Source organism: Teleopsis dalmanni, chromosome 1 (assembly GCF_002237135.1).
Source record: "Teleopsis dalmanni isolate 2A chromosome 1, ASM223713v2, whole genome shotgun sequence".
Lineage (NCBI taxonomy): Eukaryota > Metazoa > Arthropoda > Insecta > Diptera > Diopsidae > Teleopsis > Teleopsis dalmanni.
Window position 1 is genome coordinate 86,311,431 of NC_051846.1, and position 23,402 is coordinate 86,334,832.

The 23,402-nt window shown below is 31.9% G+C and overlaps 4 protein-coding genes across 5 annotated transcripts; 1 reads left to right on the forward strand and 3 right to left on the reverse strand.

Annotated features, from left to right (window-relative positions):
* The first annotated feature begins 5,271 nt into the window (after positions 1-5,271).
* LOC119668727 (magnetosome-associated protein MamJ) lies at positions 5,272-6,866 on the forward strand. Of its 2 annotated transcripts, none has more exons than XM_038078331.1 (3): positions 5,272-5,464; positions 5,627-5,785; positions 5,873-6,866. In XM_038078331.1, the coding sequence occupies exons 1-3, from the start codon at positions 5,383-5,385 to the stop codon at positions 6,703-6,705; spliced, it is 1,074 nt and encodes a 357-aa protein (XP_037934259.1). In that variant the 5' UTR covers positions 5,272-5,382; the 3' UTR covers positions 6,706-6,866. The 2 variants fall into 2 exon arrangements, with proteins under 2 accessions (XP_037934259.1, XP_037934260.1); XM_038078332.1 differs by having other exon boundaries at positions 5,888-6,866.
* A 1,124-nt stretch (positions 6,867-7,990) lies between these two features.
* LOC119668728 (tubulin glycylase 3B-like) lies at positions 7,991-10,699 on the reverse strand. The gene is made up of 3 exons (XM_038078333.1): positions 9,346-10,699; positions 8,489-9,286; positions 7,991-8,432 (listed from the first exon to the last, which is right to left on the reverse strand). The coding sequence occupies exons 1-3, from the start codon at positions 10,532-10,534 to the stop codon at positions 8,332-8,334; spliced, it is 2,088 nt and encodes a 695-aa protein (XP_037934261.1). The 5' UTR covers positions 10,535-10,699; the 3' UTR covers positions 7,991-8,331.
* A 2,102-nt stretch (positions 10,700-12,801) lies between these two features.
* On the reverse strand, positions 12,802-17,842 carry LOC119668731 (ADP-ribosylation factor GTPase-activating protein 2). The gene is made up of 7 exons (XM_038078335.1): positions 17,433-17,842; positions 16,998-17,321; positions 16,453-16,605; positions 16,150-16,299; positions 15,813-16,093; positions 13,342-13,889; positions 12,802-13,285 (listed from the first exon to the last, which is right to left on the reverse strand). Exons 1-7 carry the CDS (start codon positions 17,505-17,507, stop codon positions 13,140-13,142), a joined length of 1,677 nt encoding a protein of 558 aa, XP_037934263.1. The 5' UTR covers positions 17,508-17,842; the 3' UTR covers positions 12,802-13,139.
* Positions 17,843-21,584: 3,742 nt separating this feature from the next.
* LOC119668732 lies at positions 21,585-23,032 on the reverse strand. The gene is made up of 3 exons (XM_038078336.1): positions 22,699-23,032; positions 22,482-22,642; positions 21,585-22,424 (listed from the first exon to the last, which is right to left on the reverse strand). The coding sequence occupies exons 1-3, from the start codon at positions 22,935-22,937 to the stop codon at positions 21,613-21,615; spliced, it is 1,212 nt and encodes a 403-aa protein (XP_037934264.1). The 5' UTR covers positions 22,938-23,032; the 3' UTR covers positions 21,585-21,612.
* Between the last annotated feature and the right edge of the window lie 370 nt (positions 23,033-23,402).

Below are 23,402 nucleotides of genomic sequence, written 5' to 3' on the forward strand. Positions count from 1 at the left end.
GGTCTATGAATTTGACATGCCCACCAAACAACAATCGACCGAATGGTGTTTCGAATGTGAGCCGAAATCGAAAAGAGAACGCTAAAATCGGTCCAAAATCAAGGTTATGCTAACTGTTATGTTCGATATTCGTGATGTGGTGCACTATGAACTCCTTCCGGACGGTTAAACTCCACCAATATCATCAACCAAGCACCGTACTCTCCAAATATGGCCTCGTGTGACTTTTTCCTCTTCCCCCGACTCAAATTGCCATTGCGAGGAACGCGTTTTGAGATGAGCCCATAAAAAAGAATTCGGTCTTTTATAGAACTTCGGCGGTCCTTCGGCGGCGTATAAAACTTGTATGGAAAATTGGATCAAACGTTGGCATGCATCTATTGCCGCAGGAGGAGAGTACTTTGAAGACGATAATAAAGAAAATTATTAAAAATTAAAATTTTGCGTTTTTTTTTAAATTCTTTTTTGATCATAAGATATGTATCGTTAAGAGTTAAATCCATTACACTAAAGTGTGGTCGAATTGCTGCCAAACCAATCCAAGGAAATGCAATGATTTTATTAAATTAAAATGCAGTCGCCATATGTAAATTAATTCACTCATGCAATGTTTATTTGTATATTTTATATAAATATTATTTTTTGGTAATACCGAGGAAAGACGCTCATATTTTATAAAAATTTCAATTAAAAATGACAAGAACATGACAAGGCAAGTAAAACATGAGTTACGGGGAAAAACAAGAAAACCATGCCAATATTCACACTCTCATTATTTTAATGAAATAAATTTAAAACTGCAGAATTCACGAATTAAAATTAAACAATAAAACCTGAGAAGAAATTTTTCATTTCATAAAAAAACTACAAAAAGTAAGCGAATTTGATGAATGCGTCTGTGATATTGCAGTGAATGCAGAAAATTAATCATCATCGGCATATGCATCTTTCCTGGCTCGTTTAATTAATAATTTTCCACACGTTCAACGCAATTCGCAATAAACATTTTTAATATTATTTCATTATTATTTTATTTTTTTTTTTCATTTTTTAATGAAGTTTTTGAGTCGTGACGGAATCAAAGCACGCAATGCGCTGCGTGTCACGCATGCGTTTACGTTAATTGATTTTTAAAAGGCAATTTCTCATGATTTCGCGATGGTGCAAGCGCCCCCACCACACAAGGAGATACGGAGCGGTAATGCATTTTTCATTACTGCAAAACTACGAGTATGAAAAAATTTCTTCACTTGAAACTTATGACGTTAACAGATGGCGATGACGCCTCAAATCACAATCCAACACACAATCCAATAAAGAGGAATCCATAAGCAAAGGCCTATGGAGCAAATGAAGTTCTTCTATGATTCATTTTTCAATTCGACTCATTTTTTCTTATAAGTGCTTTTTAATATCTGCCTCGGAATTCTTGAATTTGTTTTACTTTTAACACTACAGCATGCTTTAGTGTTTTTTAATTTTGAAGCTCTTGTTTCAAATACGACTTCGGCATATAAAAACCTTCCGAAACAAAACAATAAACACAATATATGTACCGGTGTTTCAATATCTATAAGCGCAGATCTGACTTCCTATCAGTTTTGTTTTTAATTCTGATATTAAAAAACATAAAAAACAAATTTTGAAATTCAGCTCGGCTTTTAACATGAATGGGTTTTTTATTTTTTTCACGCGCTTAAATATTTTAGTAACCCAAAACTCCCCCACTGCACCCACTTCACCCACTTCAGAGTATGTTTCGCAAAAATCCCTAGGAATTCACATCATTATTCGCAAGGGAACCTTTGCCGTACATTAAATGACCTTAACAATGTTTGCTGCCTTTTTATTGCCAACATGTGCCAATATTTAATGAGCAATGTTGAGACAATAAAAAACAAATCAGAGATAAATCGTTTTATCGTTTTTGGAATATACGGGAAAGAAATAAGCTCGAACTCATTGTAAACACAAAAATAATCACAGAATAAAACACCAACACCCACGATTTATAAACAGATCAGTAGCAAAATTTACTGCGCTTTTAATTATACTTGGGAACACCTCATTTGAGATGTGAATATTTTATTCTAGCTATGTTCGAATTCGCCGATTACCTTGTACAGGCGTATGTTATATTATTTCAACCAGGCGAATTACTCGATTTGACCAATCAACAATAACAAGCTATCATGGTTAAGTGATAATAACAAACGATTAGATTCGCCAACTATCTTGGCAAAACGAATTACTTAAAATCATTGCTAAGTGATATCGGCAAAACATATAACATATTCACTCTGTCTTGCAAAGTCATTGCAAGGTGCACGAAATGCAAGACGATTGCAAGAAATTGCAAGCGTGCGAGAACACCTCTGCTGCCGAATTGTAACATCAAAATAAAACAGCTGTTTTTGCAGAGTACCACATCCACATGAGAAGCAACAAACATAAAACAGCTGTTTTTTCTTCTTTTTTGCATCGTTGCAAGCATATGTACATGAGTTTTGGTATAGCAAGATTGAAAGCAATTGCAAGAAACTTTTTGCGTTTATTTAGTTGTTGTCCATTGCAACCTCGCGCAATCTGTGCATTTCATGCACCTTGTAATGTGAGTGAATACCCCTAATATAAAACATTAAATAAGTGACAAACAGTCACTTCACAAAATATTTATTATAGTCTTATTTATATTGGGTGATATAAAAAGTAGTCCTCATTTTTAGTACATTTTTTAACAAAAATATACTTCATTTAAATATAATTTTAATAAAGTTAAGATTGGCCGTTATTAATATTTGCAATTTTTCGAGTAGCTTTATAATTCCATCAACGTTTTGTAGTTTATCGGCTTAAAACTTGTACAAGCGATTTTCAATGGCTTTTCAGTCCACCAATTTTTTTTTTTTTGCGAGACCAAAACAAATAGTAGGCAGAATGTTTAAGGTCCAGGCTATATAGTGGATGCAAAAGAACTTTCCAATCAATTCCGTCAATTTGTTCTAAATCATCAAAGATGTGTGTACTTTGGCATTATCATGATGGAACTCAACTCATTTTCTGTTAACTAATTCTGGTCAACTTTCTTTGATTGTTTTACTCAAGTGATGGAGTTATGAACAACAGAGCACCGAATTAACCGTTGCTCCAGGGTATAGTAGGTCGTAATAGACAATTCTTTTCCAATCTTACCAAACTTTCAACGCATCCTTCTTTGTCGTCAATTCAAGCTTGGAAGTCATATATGGAGGGTCAACGGCTATTGACCATATGACTATTTCGCTTTAGTTATTATCGTATTTGGTTCATTTTTCATCGCCCATAATAATTTGCTTTCAGCATCGTTTCACTGATGGTTTTCAGTCAATCAAACTTTATTTGATATTTTATGTGATGTTTGGGTATCACATGAATTAATGGGTACCTAAGTATCGGCTGTTACTATTCTATCCTTTAAAATAAGACCCTTTAATATAATGCACTTAGATATATTAGCATTGCTTCTTTAACAACGTTAAAGCGCCTTTTTAGATAGGATCTTAAATTAATCTTACGATTATGCCTTTATCTCATCTATTCTTAACTTTGTCATGCCTGGAGTATTGTTAAAATCATAGGGTGCCATGCCTAGAAAATAGTGTAGTTGTGACATTACAATGATATTATGTTTTATCTGTTGGAAAGCTATAGGAAACGCAATTAATTTTTGGTAACAAATTTAGTTTCAACCAATTACATGTCCAAAACATTCGTAAACATCCTTCTACTTATGACGTATCTATTCATATTTCTTCAGTAATTCGATTAATCATAATTTTTCTATTAGCAAGCACAATTTCTTTAATCCTTTACGACGCTTACACAACGCGTTATCTTTAATGTTGGTTTGACCCACCCGTAAACTTTCCTATCATTCATGTGATAATTCACTTTTTGATTACACTCTGATAAAAATAAATAAAATTTTTATGAATTAATGTAAATAAAGTTTAACATCAAATTATTGATGATTGACTCATTAACGACCATCCTTTTTAAACAAATACCATTTTTCCATGAATCTGTGGAATTCGACTTATTCGAATTTTTACTATCACAAATTAATAGATTTAAAACATGAAAAAAGTTCAAAATGTGTTGTATTTCATCGTGACTATTCTACCAAACGCATCTTTCATGCCCTGACAAAATTTGAAAGACAGAAAGTTTTTCTTAACCAGTGTTAGGTACTGATGTTACACTATCAAATTATAATTTATTCCTATCTGAAATTAAATAGACTGTAAAAAAGTAATGCAAAAAAGGACGGTGAAAACTTATACGTTCATTCTTTACAGATTCTCCTAGGTATTTCTCAATTATCTATAATAAGAAAATATTTCATTACAATGTAAAGATTAATAAAATTGTTTTTAAAATCAGAACGAAAATTCAAATTTTTATTAAAACCGCCTAATATTTTTTCATCAACCCACTATTAAGAATTGTAGAATATTTTAATTACCTGTTAAAGATAATTACATATATGTAAGCTACATTGTAAAAACAGAGTACATATAAATTGCGTATAATCAACTGTTTAAAATGTTTTATTTAATTAATTTTTATTATAAAATTGAACATATATAATATATTATATATAAATATTTTTAATTTTTTAATAATTTGTTATTAATCTCACGTTTTTAAATTTTTTCTATTTTCTTCTTAAAGAACTTCTTCTTTCTTCTTACGTCAACTTTCTTCCTATGATTTATTAGTAACCGAAAACCTTCTTCTTCCAAATCGTCAAAAATTTATTTCTATAAAAGTAGAAAATTGTCTAGTCAAAATTATGCTAAACATTTGCAAACGTGCATATAAAATAATTAAATCAATCATACACTTTGTCCCAACTCCTATCAATGCCCTTTTAATCCATAATCTCAATAGAAGTGTTGAAGTGTTCACTTGTCCGATCAACCTGACACACTAACAACTCGCACTGACCAATTTCAATACATCAAACGCGAGTTGTTTTATTGGCGTACGTAGTTGTTGTCTCTGACTTATAGTGCGGATACAATAGAACGTTCTCTGCATGCTAAGCAGCTCCAACCACTCCGGATTTATAGTAGCAGCGACTTTGATCGTCTTATGTCATTAAAAAAATAAATAAATAAATAAAAATTTTGGATAAACTCGTATATGTGGCGTGTGATTTTGCGAATCGAGCATTTCGTATATAAATCTAACGCGAATTTGTGGAAGACATCACTTCTTTGGTGGAAACTTAAGTGTTAAGTTTAGCTCCAGTGTGAAAAATCTATTTTTGTCTGCTATAATTTCTAAAGGATTAAATTATTAAATTTTTATTTGTGCTAAAAAGGAACCGCTTTTAAAATGAAGTTCAGTGCAACATTGATATTAATCGTGGTGATCGTTGGATTAGCGGGAACCGGCTCAGCTCTGCCAGCTAAAAAAAGTATGTGACACCCAAAAAAATTAATTAAAAATATAAAGAAAAAATCACTCCCAGAGTGCTGAAGTGTGATTATATTGTGAAAAATTTTAAACATATAAAAAGTCATTCTTAATTTTCTTAAATGACTTCAAACGAATTTTAATAATGGATATCGTTTAACAGGAATGGTTTATTATCAACAACCCGCACAATGGTACTCCGGACCACAACGTATGATGTATGTGCAATATGTACAGCCATCCCGTACTCATGCTCGTTCTACACAGGCTGCCGCTGCCTTAGTTGCCGGAGAAAGTGTTGCCACTAGCACTTACTTAGAGGGTAGGTATCTGAAGGGGTTATTTCTTTCTAAAGAAATTACCCCTTTTTTATAGTTAATAAATTGCTTATTTAAAATGTCAAATAAAGATTGTAATCATGCAGATGGTGCTGTTGCCGCCGCAGGCCCAACTGTTGATATCGTTGCCGAAGAAGAACGTAACGAAGATGTCTTAGGTGCTGCTGGTGCTCATGTAGCTCATTCCATTGCTGAAGCATATCCTGAGGAAAGTTTACCACAAACACCAGTTGCTGATGATGTTGCCGATGTAGCTACTCCAGCCGTAGAAGAACCTGCTCCAGTCGCTGCTGATGAAGAGGGAGTCATTGCAAGCAATGATGAGGCTAAAGTACCACGTGACTATAACTTTGATGCCGCTGCAGTTGCCGAAACTGAACCTGAAGTTCCTGAAGTGCCTGTTGTGCCAGTAGTTGAAGTTGCTGCCGATTTGCCCGCTCCTGCACCAATTGCCCCCGTTGCCACCCCAGCTAGACGTTACTTGCCTTCGAAAAAGAAGGTCTACGTAGAACTTGATCAATCTGCTGAAGGCGAGGAAGTTGCTGAAGATGAAGCTGAAAATGCTGTTGCTGTGGCTCAAGTCGAAGAGGATGAAGAAGATGATGAAACCGATGTTGCACCCGTACCTGTAGTACCCAAACACCCAGCTCGCATTCCCAATGCACGCCGCCCAGTCGCTAAGAAACCAGTTAAACCAGTTAAGGCCGCACAGGGATCCAAACCAGCAAAACCATTGCCAGCAGGTACTTTCTTCCCAATTGATTTCGGTGGCACCAACGGTGGTGCAATTGCTATTGCTAACTCCTTCAGCACAGGTGAAGGTGGTTCAGCCACAAGTCATGCTATCGCATACGGTTCCCCTGAAGCCGCACGTGCCCGTGTCCGCCCAAGCAAATTACATTAATTTTAAAATGACTGATGCCTATAGCAATTACTTTTAATCTCCGAAACACAATTTAGTACTGCAAAACCTTGAAAATTTCCGTTGCTGCTAAGAAACTTTTTTTTTAATTATTAATTTTAGACAATTACGAACTTTATCCGACTTTTTACCAAAATTTTTTAAAAATTGTTCAAATGACCAATTAATTTAAATAAAAACGATAAACAAAATTTTAATTTGAACTATTTAGTATTTTGGCTTTGGAATTTCAAAAAGAACTGCAATCTGTTCAGTACTTTCTGGTATTTTAAGAAAATACGCTGGCTTGCAAAGGGACATCCACACAAGCTATAAAAATCCTAAAATAATTTAATTTCTGGAAATGCTAATAAAAATGCAGAACTCTGAACTTCCCATGAGTTCACACAGTTTTTATAATAACACTATTTTCCTTCCCAGAATTCGTAATAAAAGACTATCATCTCTGCAAAACCAAATATGCTGAGAAATTCTGAAGTTATGAACGATTGACTCCATATTCATCAAATTAGTCCTAATAAATGCCAGAAAAGAGAAAGTATCTAATATTACTCTTCATGATTTCAAGTTACACTCGTAATGATAAATGATCCTCATATGTGGGAGAAACGTATAATGTTTGGTAAACCTACTTATCTAAACAAACCCAATATGATGGATTAAATAGAATGAAATAACCTTTTTTCGGACTCTCTACTGCGTAATTTATTGTTTATTTTAAATATTATTACTATATTTGTACATTAATATTTTAAAAAATCTAGATTTATGAACATATTAAATTAAACCATCTAAAGCAATATGTTAGATGTGACATGTAATTTACTTACATATCCTTTTCGTTTTTATGAAAATTACTGTTTTAATTATAAAGGTGATCCATTTGGGAAAGCATTTTATGTATAACATACAGTTGTTTCATTACATATGGATTTATGCGTTCAAATAACTTATATCTAAAGTGTACTATCTAAATTAACAATGACTACTGAAATATAGCTTTATCGCAAGTCACTATTCTATTGAAGAATATTACCATCTATGAGATGATAGTAAAATTCTTTAATTCCAATTCTAGCTTGCCAGATGTTCAATTCTTATGCAGCCATTTCGATCATCAAAGTTAAATTATAGTCTTCAATTTCTTTTGGGATCTTAAATTAATTTTGTTTATTCTGGATTTAAGTGACTTGTCTTTACTCAATATTAAAAGGCAGCTTTGGCATATTTGATTAGTTTTACTTATTTAACATCGACAGAGGGGATATCTATTTCTTAATTTTAATACTGATGGCATATTTTGTATATAGGTCGACATTATAGAGTGCAGAGCATTATTAATTTATCCAAATATCCATATATTTTTCCGATATCTATTACCAAATAACCAATTCCTTTATATTTTTTCTTACTGCAAAAAACTATCGTCACTTTTTTCCAGTATATTCACAGATTTATCCAATTTCATTCACTAAATAAGTCTTATCAAATTAAATAATATCTCTAGATTAAAAAAGTTAATTTTTATCATATTTAGTGCACATCTTCCTTAATATTTCTGTTTATTTTCCAAATGTGATTGTAGTTCTGGTTTTAGATAAATTATAACTATTTGGATGGGATATTTGTTCGTTTCACAACAACTTTTTTCTTCGGAATCGGTCGTTTAATATCTTTGTTTTTTGAAGCATTACTCACGGTTTTAGAGGCTATAAAAAAACATTACATATCATTTTTATATATAGGAAAAATTTAAAAATATTACCATTAGTTGACAATTTCTTTGGAGTTGCAGTACTGCTCCTTTTTGCAGCTACCGTACTAGGTGGTTTTGCACTTATGCTAGCCTTTGGTAAATTGGTAGATTTCTTTAAGATTGATGTCTTTGCAGTATTCACCAGAGGCTTTCCTATTGGTAATGGTAATCCACTAACGCTGACATAAGCAACTGGTTTCGATTTGTTTGCCTTGAAATCTACCTTCATTATCTGGTCAAAATGTCCCGTAGGTGCTTCCGAATTTTGAGAATAATCAACAACAACTTTAACTAAATCAGTGAGCACATTTGGACATAAGAAAGCCGTTACATCAGTTGAAGGAGACATATCAGGTGTTGCATTAATTTCCAATAATATGGGATTGAACGATTCATCTAACATAAAATCACATCCAAATAACTCAAATGAATTTTCAACGAGCCGCAAGCAATCAAAACTTGCTTTTATTGCAGCAGACAAACTGTGTTCAAATCCGGGAAGTATTTTATTGTACCAGATATCTTCTTGAGAATTCACATACCTGAGATAACTAAGAAACTTGATGGAATTCCACATATTACAAGGTGGCAACCTTCTATCTCTATTTATGTCGTTTTTATATTTCCTTTGAACGGTGTGATTTGTCAAATGTATCGACTCTCTTAAGTCGCTTAGACTAAATTGCTGAGAACTGAACTTTAGATAAAAATCTTTATATAACCAGACAGTCAATGTATCACTACTAATGGTGACCAACATATAAACACGTATGTCGAATTTAGTGTTGAATATAAGAAGTGGCTTTTCTGAAAATCGAAACAAGCATTTTAATCAAATTTTTGAGAACAATTTATTATTCACTTACCGATATATTTTTGTACAATATACCACCTGCTAGTATTTCTTCTGGCATATTCTAGAATATCATCAAGTCCTCTTCGTATGACAATACCAGTTCCGCGACACTGATAACCTGGTTTTAGAATCCACAAATTTCGTTGACCATCCCATTTGTAGTCTGGATGTGTAATTTGTAGTTTCTTAATAGCATTAATTCCACTTTGAATTCTTTCAGAAATATAATCTGCAGTTGCTTTGAGCTTCTCTTTGTAGAACATTACTCTACAACAAAAATTTATAAACACTTGTAACTCAGCTTGACTTTTTTCTGCTTCGTCTTCCATTTTATCGTTAAGTTGATCTTCAACATATTTTACGGCGTCTCGAACAATGAATCCCGGGACGGATCCATTATCCTCATCTACCATATCTTGCAAGTTAGCGCGAGATTCCCACAGGTACAAAATCAGGCTGCGGCATTGTGTCTTAAAGTAGTCAGAAATAAATGCTATACGCTCTTCAGCTGAACTACCAAGCCGGTAAAAACGAGGATAATTCATGCCAGGTGAACTATTGTCACGATTCCATAAGTTTTGTTCGGAGCAACCGATTAAACCAACTTTTGTGGTAAAATCCAATTCCCGATTACGACGTATGCGATTTCTATAAGGTAAGACGTCTTTATACCAATCATAGGCATTAGCGTATTGCCATATAAAAAAAGCCGGACAATTATGTAAACGCTTCGATAATAGCACTTTTTCATAGTCATTTCCAGGTTTAGCAGAACTCATTATAGTACTCTCTGAAAGTGCTTGTATTCTTGGATAGAAGTTTGAAGGTAATTTTTCTATCCAACCGCGTGTTCGCAACGCCCTGCGTATTGAATGAAAATTTCCAGAAACCATGAAAATTCGTCTATTTTGGCACGCCCTCAACACACGCTCATTATAAGTACTGGACACAAGTTGAAACTGGTAATTTGTACTCCGTATGTTCTCAATTTTTGGTGCTCTCGTAAGACTCATAATAGGAGTGCGGTAAGCGTTTAAGCTGTTTTTTTGAGCGTTATTAGCAGTATTTGCGTTCACATTAGTTTTCGGTACCCAAACCTTCGTACTCATTTGCTTTAGTTCTTCATCAAGATGTTCTATGAGGTTCTGAATTGCTGAAACTCTATAATCATAACCTCCTCTACGTTGTGTTGTTGCCATTCTATTGATAACGATTTTTCGTCCGAGTCCGAAAAGTTGTTTTAAAATTTCAATGATTTCACATTGAAACGATCTTTTAGGTTTTTCAATGGAAGACTAATTTTGAGAAGCCCAAAAGTTAACGGAAACCATAATTTTGACCGAATTAAATGAATTTCAACAAAAATTTAATTGAAACCATTTTTAAGAATTAATTTAAAATATCACGGCATGCTGTATATTTGCAATTGTTTTTTTCCTGTTGAATACATAATCCTACTGTTTCTTCTTCCTATATTTAGCAATATTCAGCAGAGAAGCTGTTTGTCATCAAGACAAGGTTAACGAAAACTCTTGACGAAGTAGTTTTAGTCTTATTGAAAACTGTGTACTTCTGTACGGGTTTATAATAGTGTGCTGTCTGTTTAGCAGAAAATGTTGGCCATCTTTTTAAATTCAAGAATTATAACGGACGATTAGTACCCGTTGTTTCTAACACTCTTCTGTTTCAGGTAAGTTGCATTTTCCGCTGTTGTCTTTTTCCATCAAGCCCATCTTGTGAGCGTGCACTCTTAAAAGACAGTTTCTCGTAAATATACTAATCTTAATCTACAGTTCTTTCAAACGAGAGAAAGTACAAAATTGGTAATTTTTCTGTTGCGAGTTTTTCTGGAGCTTTGTCGTTTTCTTTTCGCTTCTATGTTCCTAGAACATAAGGTATCTTTTGGCCTGTAGTTAGTCATAGGTGCTCTTGCCTTTATGTACGTTTCTAAAAAAAGGTGGTCTGCGCCGTTATTGTCTTTATGATCGCCTGACAATTATATATTGATACATTTTGACATTTATAACAATTAGTCTTAATTCAAGCACTACTGAGAATCTACAACACAGGACTAAAAATTTTGGTATTTTACTACAAAGAGACACGAGCCCTAATAGGGATATGGAAAAAAGAAATAGCAATAAAATCTTATATTATTCTACGTTCAATATATGAAACTTGCAACTACTAATATGTGTAAAAGGAGTGTAATAAATAAACATTATAAACAACAACATTGTTACAACAACAACAACATCAACAACGTATAATGTTTTAGGTCACTGCGCTGGAGCATTTGGTTCGAATTATATTTAAAGCTCTAATTTTTTGACATATGTTAACTCAGCATCTTCAATGGCTAGAATTTGCAAATACTAGAAATAGAAAATGCACATACTTATTATTTTTGAACTTTGTCAGCTAAGGGCCATGCCATATAATATCATAGGATCGCTATGAACAAAATTGTTGTTGTTTTCAATGCAAATTTTAAAATTGAATGTGAGAAAAAAAACAATATGTCGGTTCAAATTTGGTCATGAGAGCCGATACTATATGTGCCTCGTCACTTAGACAAGGTTGTGTTATTGATAAATGCCAACATTTGTGCCTTTTGGAAGCAAATTTTGACAATTTCTATGACACTCCACATAACGTACATATTTGTCATAACCCAAAAGAGCCAATTTTGACGAGCCCATGACACTCTACATACCTCTACATAACATGACAAATATTTGTGTTATTGAAAATATAAACGTAAATACAAAAATCTTGTCATGTCTAGCCAGTGTAGATGGCGAGTAAGAACTTAAATTTAAGTTAATTCAAAAATGTAAATCTTTTGTAATTTAAACTGAAATTTTTTAAAACTCATTCTACATCTAAATAATATATTACATTTTTTAATGATTACATATTTAACAATATGGGTTCTTTAAAAAGAATTTAAATTTATTTATTAAACCTATATATTTTTTATTTAATTTACATTAATTTGATTCAAAACCAATAACAATTAACTTTGTGTGTTCTTTATTTAAAATATACATTTTTGAATAAAGTAAATACATTTCAATAAAAACTCTTGGAATAATAAAAGAAAAAATATATATACACATTAAATTCTGTTTTCTTATATATCAATATGTGAAATTATTAATAAAATGAATTCATCTCAAACAGAGCTTAAAATTGTTGTTCGAAGAAATGTCTTAAGTTTGACTAAGTTTAAGTCTTAGAGTTTGACAAAAAATTTTTTTATTAAAGATAAAACAAAATTCGAAAACATATTTATTCCTCTAGTCACATAACAATTTTAAATTTAATAATGATTTTAAATGTTTGCCATATTGTGTATTATTAGCGTTGAACATAATTATCTCCAAATATGCACCATCATAAAGGATGTGTTTATTTACTTACAACATAACATCATTAAAATTTATTTAAACACTAAGTCAAGTCAAGTAAGACAAAGCTATGAGAGACTTTGCTAAAAGCGCCATAATTTGTTCATTAGTTGCACAAATTAAATGCTCCTCAGCATCGCCAGTGCAACTAGTTTTTTTATTGTTTATTGATTGTTTCAAATATTTATTGTTAATGTATGAGTTAATTGTGTTCAATGCAATATTATGAATATATATATTTGTATAAATTGGAATTACGAGTTATTTACTCAAACATTTCTTTCATTTACACTTTTTACTATTATTGTTTGCTTTAACAATTTAATAAGATTAGACGATCATATCAGATCAGATCAGATAAAATGAAGTATGGTTACGAACACAGATACTATCAGTTGCCGTATTTATCTTGAATTGAACTCATCACATTTACAGCTAATGAACTCAAACGATCGGCTACTTTGTGTACTCCTTGTCGTACGCTCTCTTTAACATCATCCAAATCAGGTGCTTGGAAGTTTACTCCAGTATTATAACCTACAAAAAAATTTAGATATTATTTTTTGTGAATTTAATTAATGAGTTTAGCTTACCCCTGGAACCACGATTTAACTGACTACTACCATCGCTAAAGTAATCTGACGATGAAATGCTGTTCGATCCCTGAAACCTTGACAAATTTGTGGATACATCAGCTTCAACTTTATCATTTCCAAAGAATTGATCGGAACCGAATCCTTTTGCACTTCCAAACTTCTTTTGTGCAGCATTATCGTCATCAGGGGTACTTTTATTTTTAGTATGTGGTTTACGTGAATAGCTTGTATCATATCCTGCTAAAGCAGGTTTAGCTGACTTATTCATATTCAATTTAACATCGTTATCTGGAGTTGAAAACATGGAAGAAATGTTGGAATGATGTGATTCTATTGTCTCAAAGCCCATAATTTCCAATTCCTGTTTATCTAATTTGGAAGTGGGAGATGTACTGTTACCACTTCCGCTGTACATTGATGGACTATAATCATTAAAGAAATTGTCACTCTCGAATCCGGATAATTTTGGTTGGGTTACAGTTTTAGGAGCTGCTGCCTGTTGTATGGTTTCCATGTCACTAATAGCTGAATGGGATATATCATTGCTGTAAAGAAAAATTTAATAATATAATGAAATTAATAAAATAATTCAAACTTTTAACAATATTTATATATCGAAACAAATTCAAGTGGTAGATTGTATTTTTAAATTGAAGCTAAAATTTAAATATTGCAAGTGGAAAAATACTGTAAAGGTTTTAAAATCGATCACAGTAAAGCATTTGACTAAAATAGAATTTGAAACTTTAAAATCGCCATCCGCTAACATATAAGAAGTTTCAAATCAGTTTGAATCCAATTGGTCTTTGGCTCCGTTCCATTAAACTTGTTACATTTTTCTAGCAAATATTATTTCAAGTTAATTTCAATCAAAATCCTACCCATTCCTAATACACTCTTATTTCCAAACAATTCCTTTTCTTTTCACATTTCCTTTACCCAAGTATATCCTAACCTGCTTTAATTAAAATCCTACCAATCCCTTATCCACTCATGTTCCCAAATAATACCCTTCGCTTTCACACGTCCTGTACCCAAGTATATCATAACTTTAACTATGTGTTCGAATTTATAATTACTTTCTTTTTATCTACTATATAGATCACTACGAGTAATAACAACGATTCGGAGCTATTTGTCAATCAAGACGATCATGCGCTATTCACTACTGCCATCAAAGACTATACCACCATGTGTTATGGTGGACAAGATCTATGTGTTAAATTTTTGTTGCTTTAGTCTTTATTTGTTTATTGTCAAATCTAAATACATATTCTACAATTTTTTTCAAATAATGTTAACGCACCATAACATTCTTATATATCTTTTAATATTACAAGATCAAACAAAACTATAACTATATCTTGTTAGACTCAAATCTGCAACTACTGTTTCTTCTACACATCTAAGTCTCTCGCAATAGCGGTTTAAAGTTTCAGCATTTATCCAAATTTTTTAGAAGATACTAATTTTGTCTCTATAGTAAACTTGTTATAGAGGGGTTTTGAATAGTAGTGAACCACTACAACAAAAATTCTTTTTATATTATTTTCAATAATTGAATTTTTGGCTGACAATGCAGCTGTTTCGAGTATTGCCAAATATCCATCATCAGTGGTCTTGGAATTATGTGTCTTATATTTAATTATTCGTAAAAATTTTTTTTGACACTGCAAGTACCAAGGGTGAACGCATGCCCTGCCAAATTTAAAGCTCAGAGTCAGTGTTCATTAGCCAACTGATCCAAAGTCGTACTTGAGTTGTATGTTCTGAGTAGGAGTTTTGTTAATTTGCTGTTAAAGTTAAACTTATTATAAATCACTAGATAAAACATTTTTGCGTTAGACATCCTTTCTTGAATTCCTTTCCTTTTCTTTTTTTCAACCTTGTACATCCTTTCCCAAATTATCGTCCTATCAAACGAAAGAATTTTTCAAATATTTCTTTTAAAAAATCTTTCAAATCTTTTAAAATCTTTTATCTTTTAAAAAATTGCTGCTTTTTATAAGAGTGGAATAGATAAATAAAAATATATATTTATTTATAAATTTATTTACTATTTGTAGATAGCAAGTTCCTGAAGAAACAAAATTCATACCTCTTATATTAAACAATTTCTTAGAAACCTATTAAAATCTCAATTTAAATGCAACACATTGTAAAAAGAGACCAGGATGTCTAGAAGAAAAACGAGTTAAGTACTTGAGCTCAAACCCCTAAACTCAGTCGATGAAAAATCAAAACAGGGAATTCAGAGTCGCACAATATAATCAAAATCCTTTTTTCCCCATTTTGTACTGAAGCGGTACGCCTTTTAATTTTTCAATACAATACAACTTAAGAAAATCACAAAAAAATCTATAACCCAATATACAGAATGCACAATGTACGGAAGTTACATATATTTATAAGATTTACAAAATTAAATAAATATATTTGTTTATTTAATGTATAATTTGTAGACTTACCCTCGTAAATTGAATCCCATACCTAAACGTTCCATTTGTTTTGCTTTTACCGGATCCACGGTTTTTAGTTTGGCTTCTTCACGCGTTCGTTGTACTGATAGATCTTGATAAGCTAACCGCATACTAGCTACAGATTCTAACTCTTCCTGTTCAGTACGTGGTTTTTCAGCAACAACGTTTGCTTCTCTGCACTGATCAGCAAGATTTGCGCGATGTTCTATTTCCGCAAAGTTAGCTTTGACTTTTGTAGCGCCTAAACCACCAGCTTTACGTGCTCCCAACTAAAATTAGAATAAATTAATCAAAAACTATATATAAATATGATTTATTCACATACACCAGATTTTTTTGGTTGTATTTTGCGCACACCAATGGTTGGCTTTGAAGCTGCTGACACAGCTGAGTTCAACAAATCTATACTGGGCGCGCCTGATACAGCTGGTGATAATTTTTCAGCGGCGGTTGCTGTAGGTTCTTTCAAGTCCAACTATTTTTACATTAAAATAAATTTATTAGTGAACGTTTTTTTTATTTTAAATAATTTTATATATTATACAATAAATTAATATTTTTTAATTTTTTAAAATGGATAAGCAAATAATTAACTTTAAAAGACATGCCAGGAGCAGAAAGCACTTACCTTTTGCGATAAATTAGATTCGCTATTATTGTTATTAAAAAAGGAATCCTTATTATTGTCATTACTGCACTGAGCGAAGAAATCCTCTTCCTCAGCGGTTGTTTTGTTAACGTCATTGCCTTCTGCTTTATCGGTTGTGTGATCCAAATGTAGCTAAATAGAATAAAATGTTCCAACAATGCAGGGAATTCGAACAATTATTAGTTAAAAAGCCAAATAAACAAAATTAATTAATTAGTAAAATAATTAATTTAAGAACAATTAAAAGCAGTAAAAACATAAATAAAACAGGAATTTAAAAACAAATATTTAAAAAGAAATAAGTTAAATTAATTCAAAGCTGATTATTTTCTCGAACTTCCTTGAATTTTTATTTTGGCCTTTAACCTTCAATTCTATACTAAACAGAATTGAGAGCAAGGCTTCAGTACTTCGGAAAGTAGGTCATACCAGTAATAAAATAAGCACAAGTAAAATTTTTACTTTGTGCCAAACAAACACTCCTACGCATTTTGTTAGAAGAATTTGAGCATTCATTAACAAACCTTCGTTCCATGCACCTTCATGGCTTGCTGTGCCAAGGAAGCCAGTTTATCGCGGTACAACTGAGCTGCACGTGAATTGTACTTCTGCTGTGAGTCGGTGGTGACACAATTGTGTTGTCGGAAAAATTGCGCTGCATTGGCGTTTCCACCAAGCTGCATTTGTCGCAGTTGTAACCACGTCCAGTTTGTGTCCAAGTTCGTGGAGCGCACAAATGTTAAGTGCACACCCAAATTTCTATGCACTGCAGAGCAGTCAATGCATATAAAAATGCCGTACGTCACGGAAGACCACGTAGGCGTCTTCGCTGCACAATCGAAGCAAGACTGTAAACACAAATTTTATATTTATTTATATTTTATTTTTATTATATGTTTTAAAACACAAAAGAGAACAAAGCATTTCCTCTTCTCACAGTTCCTTTTGAAAATACATACTTTATTTGCTGGCTGCATTCTCAAGCGATTGAAAACAGCTTCTATTTCTTGTTTGGTTGGCCCAGCTATTGACATTTTGCAATAAAGGATTTTTAACTTTTCACGAATTAATGGCTTAAAATATTCCCCTTAATTATGCGGGAAGTGTCAAAAGTTTGCTTTTTTATTTGTTTAACTTTCACATGCAAATATTATCGACTAATCTGCTTTATTAATTTAATTTTGACGTGTTTTCTTTCTACTAATAAAAAATTACACGTTTGCTTGCTAAGGCTAGTGATGTTAATAATTACAAATAGTAATCGTGGCCACACGATATCACGTGTAATCGATAAGAGTAATCGAAATATAGTTGTCAATTTTAGTGCAACCAACACAAAAATTTTGAAAATTTAAATTTCTTTGTTTTATTTAATTATTTTTTATTTCTAATACGTTGTCATTATTTACTGCAGAAATATTACAAAATTATTAAACTTTTAGGAATATTATAATTATAATTTATAGACTTATGGAAATATTTAAAATAAATATGATATTTAAATAATACAAGAATTTTATATTTTTGACAGCTTTGGCTTTCTACTAATATTTCCTATTTGAAAAATGGGATGCTACAGGTTAAGATATACCCAACCAGATACGTTAGAGCCATGTTATGTAAAGTGTCATGGGCTCGTCAAAATTGGCTGTTTTTGAATTTGACGAATTCTTGATTCTTCTTCTTCTTGAGTTAGTGCTATTACGCACTTTTACTCTATAATGGCTGGGGGGCTTATCTCTATCCCACACTAGGCTTTAACCAGGCTAAAAATAAAAAACATATCATTTATTTGTCTTTTAGTTGATGACGGACCTTAAATCAGCATATCTTCCTGAGAGTTCAGAAGTGAACTTGAGAATTGTTAGGGCGGGGTTAATTAGCATATCAACTTTAGTGAATAATTTTAGAGCTCTGTCTCTGATATATTTTTTCACTGAGTCAATCCTAAGATCTCTATGTATGTCTGTAGATCTAATATACCATGGAATATGCATGTTATGTAGAGTGTCACAGAAATTATAATTATTTGCTTCTAAATAAGGCAAATGTTGACATTTATTATTCAATACCACTGCTTTGCCTAAGTGACGAGGCACAGATAGCCTCGGCTCTCATGATCAAATTTGAACAGACATATTGTTTTTTCTCTCACTCTCAATTTTATAATTTGCATTGAAAACAGCAACAATTTTACTCATGACGAACTCATGACACTCTAGATAACATGGTCTTTGCGGTAAATATTATCATTGCGATGCATTGGATAAAACAAATAGAGGCCATACCGTAATGTTGGTGAATTTGAAACAATTGACCGCACGGTACTTTGCAGCCTTTCTTGTTAAAATGATTTGACAGTCAAAATTTATATACAGACAAAAACAGCTAATCATGGTAAAACTGATTGAAGCTGTTGGACTCTCTTATTTAAATGATTTTATTTAAAATAATACCAATATAGAGCAAGCACAGAAAACATAGACAGTATCTTATCGTACTGCATTTGGTGGTGTTACCTGTATTATATCAATACTACGGAATGCATGAGATTGTATCGTACCGTGTCTATTTAAACTACCTGTTTTATGCTTGTAGTCATGTTATGTAGAGGTCACGGTCACTTCTAACCTGAAATTTTTGCTGTTTTTGATGTTAATTAATTTAACATTTAACATTAAATGTTAAATAATTTGATGTTAATTAAGAATTTGAGATTCAGACCCAATGAGAAATTTTAATTGAATTTTGGTCACAGTAACAGAATTTAGGTTCAACCAAAAATGGTGAATATAGTGGTACCACTTCGAAATTGACAACTATTACCAAATCTTTACATAACATATCTTTATGATTATGGTGAGAAAGTACGTAAAACTACCGTTACCACACGATACTAGGCTTCATATATGTAACAAGGTCCTTATATGTAAAATTACTATTTTAGATCATACTCTCGAAGGTACGGGCAATATCAAAACAATTGTGATATATAGCAGTGCTCTCTGGAAGGTATAGGCAATATTAAAACCCTTGTGATATATAGCAATGCACATAATTCTAAGGTCTGGTACTTGGTATCAAATATTATACGGTTTAAATGCCGTATAAGATTATTTATCGGACAACATAAGGCGCATAGTTCTATGAAGACCGCGAAATAAGAGAAAACCGATATGTACAGACTAAATCAAAAATGAATTATTGTACCCTAAACGATAAGGTGATCCGTTCTAACTCATAGAAACCAGAAAAGCATAAAAATTTGTTTAATTTTATGTTAAATTTATATTAGCTATTAAAAACATCGATTTATTATTTGGTGTTTCTCTCTGAGCAAGCTGTTTGCGTTTTTTATATTATTTGTAATATTGTTATAATTAATCAGTTGTTTGTTATTGTGGCGTTTATGTTTTCTACATTGTCTATCTACATTGTCTAAGTTTACCAAAGTATGACATGCCGTAGACCGTACGATATTTTTCATGACCATATCACAAAAATTATAGTACACTTACATATTTACTAACGAAAAATAACTAAACTCAATTATTATAAAGTTATTTATAAATTATTGTTAAATTAACAAAATACTAAAGAATCCAGAGTTTAATACAGTGTCCTGCATCGTAGACCGTACGATATTGTATCAGAATATGGCACAATAATTTTCGCACTTTTATTGCAAATTTTTACTAATTGGAACTATTAGCGATTTGAAAGTTGGTCAGTAGCAATAAACAAAAGTGACGTATTCTGATATAGTAATTTTTTAAAATTGATATATGATTAAAATATACAATTTTTTGATCTATCAATTCGTGCTCATGAGACGGTATAGAGGTAATCAATTCCACTTTTCACATACAGTAAGACCCCGCTTAATGCTGTTTCGGTTTAGCGCTCTTTTATTTCAACCCGCACATTTAAGCAGATGTTTGAAAAAACCGAAGGAGAAGAGAAGTAATCAATAAGAGAATTTTGAAAAAACTACAATATCATGAATGTTGTAGAAACATACACCTTTCTTGGACTGATCTTTGAAAAGAGTATGGAAGAACATATATATGACTAGATTTAAGTAAGAGCGAAGACATTGAACCCTCTTTCTATATGAATGAAATAGTGATAGAAATAGTGGAATTAGCGAAACAAACCGGTGAGGTGAAAGTGGAAGACGTCAAAGAAATAGTTCAAGAAACAGCAGATAGTTTTTCTAATGATAAGCTCAAGGAATTAATTGAGCAAGAAGAAAACAAAAATATTGATAGTAGTGATCACGAAGAAGAGCAAAAAGAACTTTCGATATTGTTTGTGAAAAGGAATTTGACCACTACAACTGAAATTATGGACCAATATCTTGAAATTGATTAAAATTTTGGCAGGAGTTCAAAAGCAAGGCGAGGTATTGTAGATGCTTTATCCACTTAGAAACAACTTCTAACAGAACACAAAAGAAAAATCGCAAACTACATTAGATGCCTTCTTGACAAAAAGGTAGAAGATTAAAAACACAGGATAGAATCTTCCCCTAACCCCAATATTTACATGTTAACATAGCCTCGTTTAGCACTATTTCGCAGTACGCTCTACTTTGATGGAACGTATCCCAGGCTTTAAGCGGAGTCTTACTGTATATTTAATAGGAGGGTTCACCCTCCCTTATGCTATCATACACTATATCTATGTCTCAATTGTTAATAAATGAATCACTTTTATTTGTGCTTCTAAATCCTTCATCTGTTATTTTTTACATAATAATATAAAAATAGAACAGTGATAGAACATTTAAAAAGTTAAGTCTGTCATTACGAAATTTCGCCAAACAACTACAAATTACTGCTAAATGCACCTATTATTTTACCAGAGATAACGTAGTCATAACTTTATTATCTCTGATTTAGAGTTTTTCTCTCAAATTAGGAGTTACGGGGAATCCCTATCGAGCCTTTTTTAAACAAAGTCTAGTCATCTTGAGACTCTCTTGTAAGATTTATATTAATAGCAAAATTTCTTGAGATAAATGATAGCAGTAAAGTTTAATAATAAAATTAAAATTTTTATTCAATAATTAAATTATTATATTTCTATTTACAAATATAAAACTCACATAACGAAGACTTAATTTTTATGCTGCTATTATTTTTTTTTTTGATTTCGCATAATAATATCAACAGTTTCTGGATCTTCCAATAGTACAAGTCGCACAAAAGCTAAATTCATTAGCAATGCTTGTCCTAAAAATTCTCGACGGTATCGTTCAGCTTCAGAAAACATTTCTCTTAAATTCTGTGGAAACTGCACATTTCGTGATATTGACGCACCGTTAAGATTTTCCAGCGTTTCCGAGTCTGTTGCAGTACTATTTTCATCAGTATAAAGACTATTTTTAATATTATAATTTATGCGCATTAACTTCAGTAAAGTTTCCTCAGTTGACACACGCTCTGTACCTACAAGGTGATTAAATATGCGAGCAGCCAAAAAGCGGCGTAAGAAATATACTTTGCCATTTGAAACTATTTTTGTCTCATTGCTCAAGACTTCGCTGTGACTCCCTCTTGACCTCAGCGCATAGCTTAACATGGCTATTATTTGTGCCTTTTGCACATTGATATTCTGTTGCTCCGCATTACCTGGGTTTGTGGTAGGTTGTGCTGTTTGAGGATTTTCAAAAATATAACAATCTGCTTCAGGAATCAATTCCATGGCACCTAAGCAACTTTGAACTAATTCACTTAAATGTAGCTTCTTTTCTGGAATCTCATAATGTTGCCAATCTGTTAGTAAGCAAGGAGATGAATTTAAAGTTGTTGGAAGCTCTAACCGGGACCATGATAAACTTGATACACTAATTCGTATAGCCACTGATGACCGTATGTTTTGTTTGACTTCATCGTTTAAATTGGGTGTTAAGAATGAACTCGCACGTAAACGTGAATTCGTTTTAACTGTGACACAAATTTAAAAATTATTTTAATAAAATAAGCTATTTTGCAAATGATCACCTTTTTTTAATGTTGGCTCTTTTAATAAATTCTCACAAAATTTATTCACTACCTTAACTCCAAATCCATCGATATCACGAATACTTTTAAGGTCTGTAAATGGTCCATTGTGTTCTCGCCAAGCAATTATTTTACTTGCTCGCGCTGCTGATATTTTGTAGCTATTCAAATCATTAATATTTTAATTAAGTCACATTTTTATTTTATTGATAAATACCTTGTAAACTCCTTTGGTGTTAGGCTATTTAATTTGTTCAATATATTATTAGTTTCGTCGTTTGTAAAACTTAATTCAACTTTGTCCACTTTCGTAATAAAATTATTTTCCGGTTCTTGGAAAGTAGTGTTTGTACTTATGGTCATCGGTCTTATTGAACGTACTTGTTTATTTAAGTAATTTAACAAAATTCTATACATTTTAGCCGCAAATGGAATATTAAAAACAAAATATTTCATTTATGAAGAAATAAACAAAAATCAGCTGATTGTCACAGGGATGTTATTACTTGTGTCATATGCTGCCTGTGATCGGCAATATGAAGCGATGAGTTATGCTACTATCCACTAAGTTATGTGTTACATAGGTTTATATGATTATTGCATACGCATATGCTTCAATATTAACAAAAATTGTTAACAGATATATAATATTGTTTTAATTACTTTGTATAAAACATATATAAATTATTGATAGAATAACTTAAATATATAATATATATGTATTGCCATATAATGAAGTCTTCACTTAACATGACCAGATATTACAAGTTTGTTATATTGCTGTCAGAACAGTATATTGGCTTAGAATTTAAGATTAATAAAATGTTTAAGGTTCATAGAATTTATATACTCCTATAATCTTCGTTACTTAGCTAGAAACTGTAAAATAGTTAATCATTTTTTAAGATTGTATTAATGATT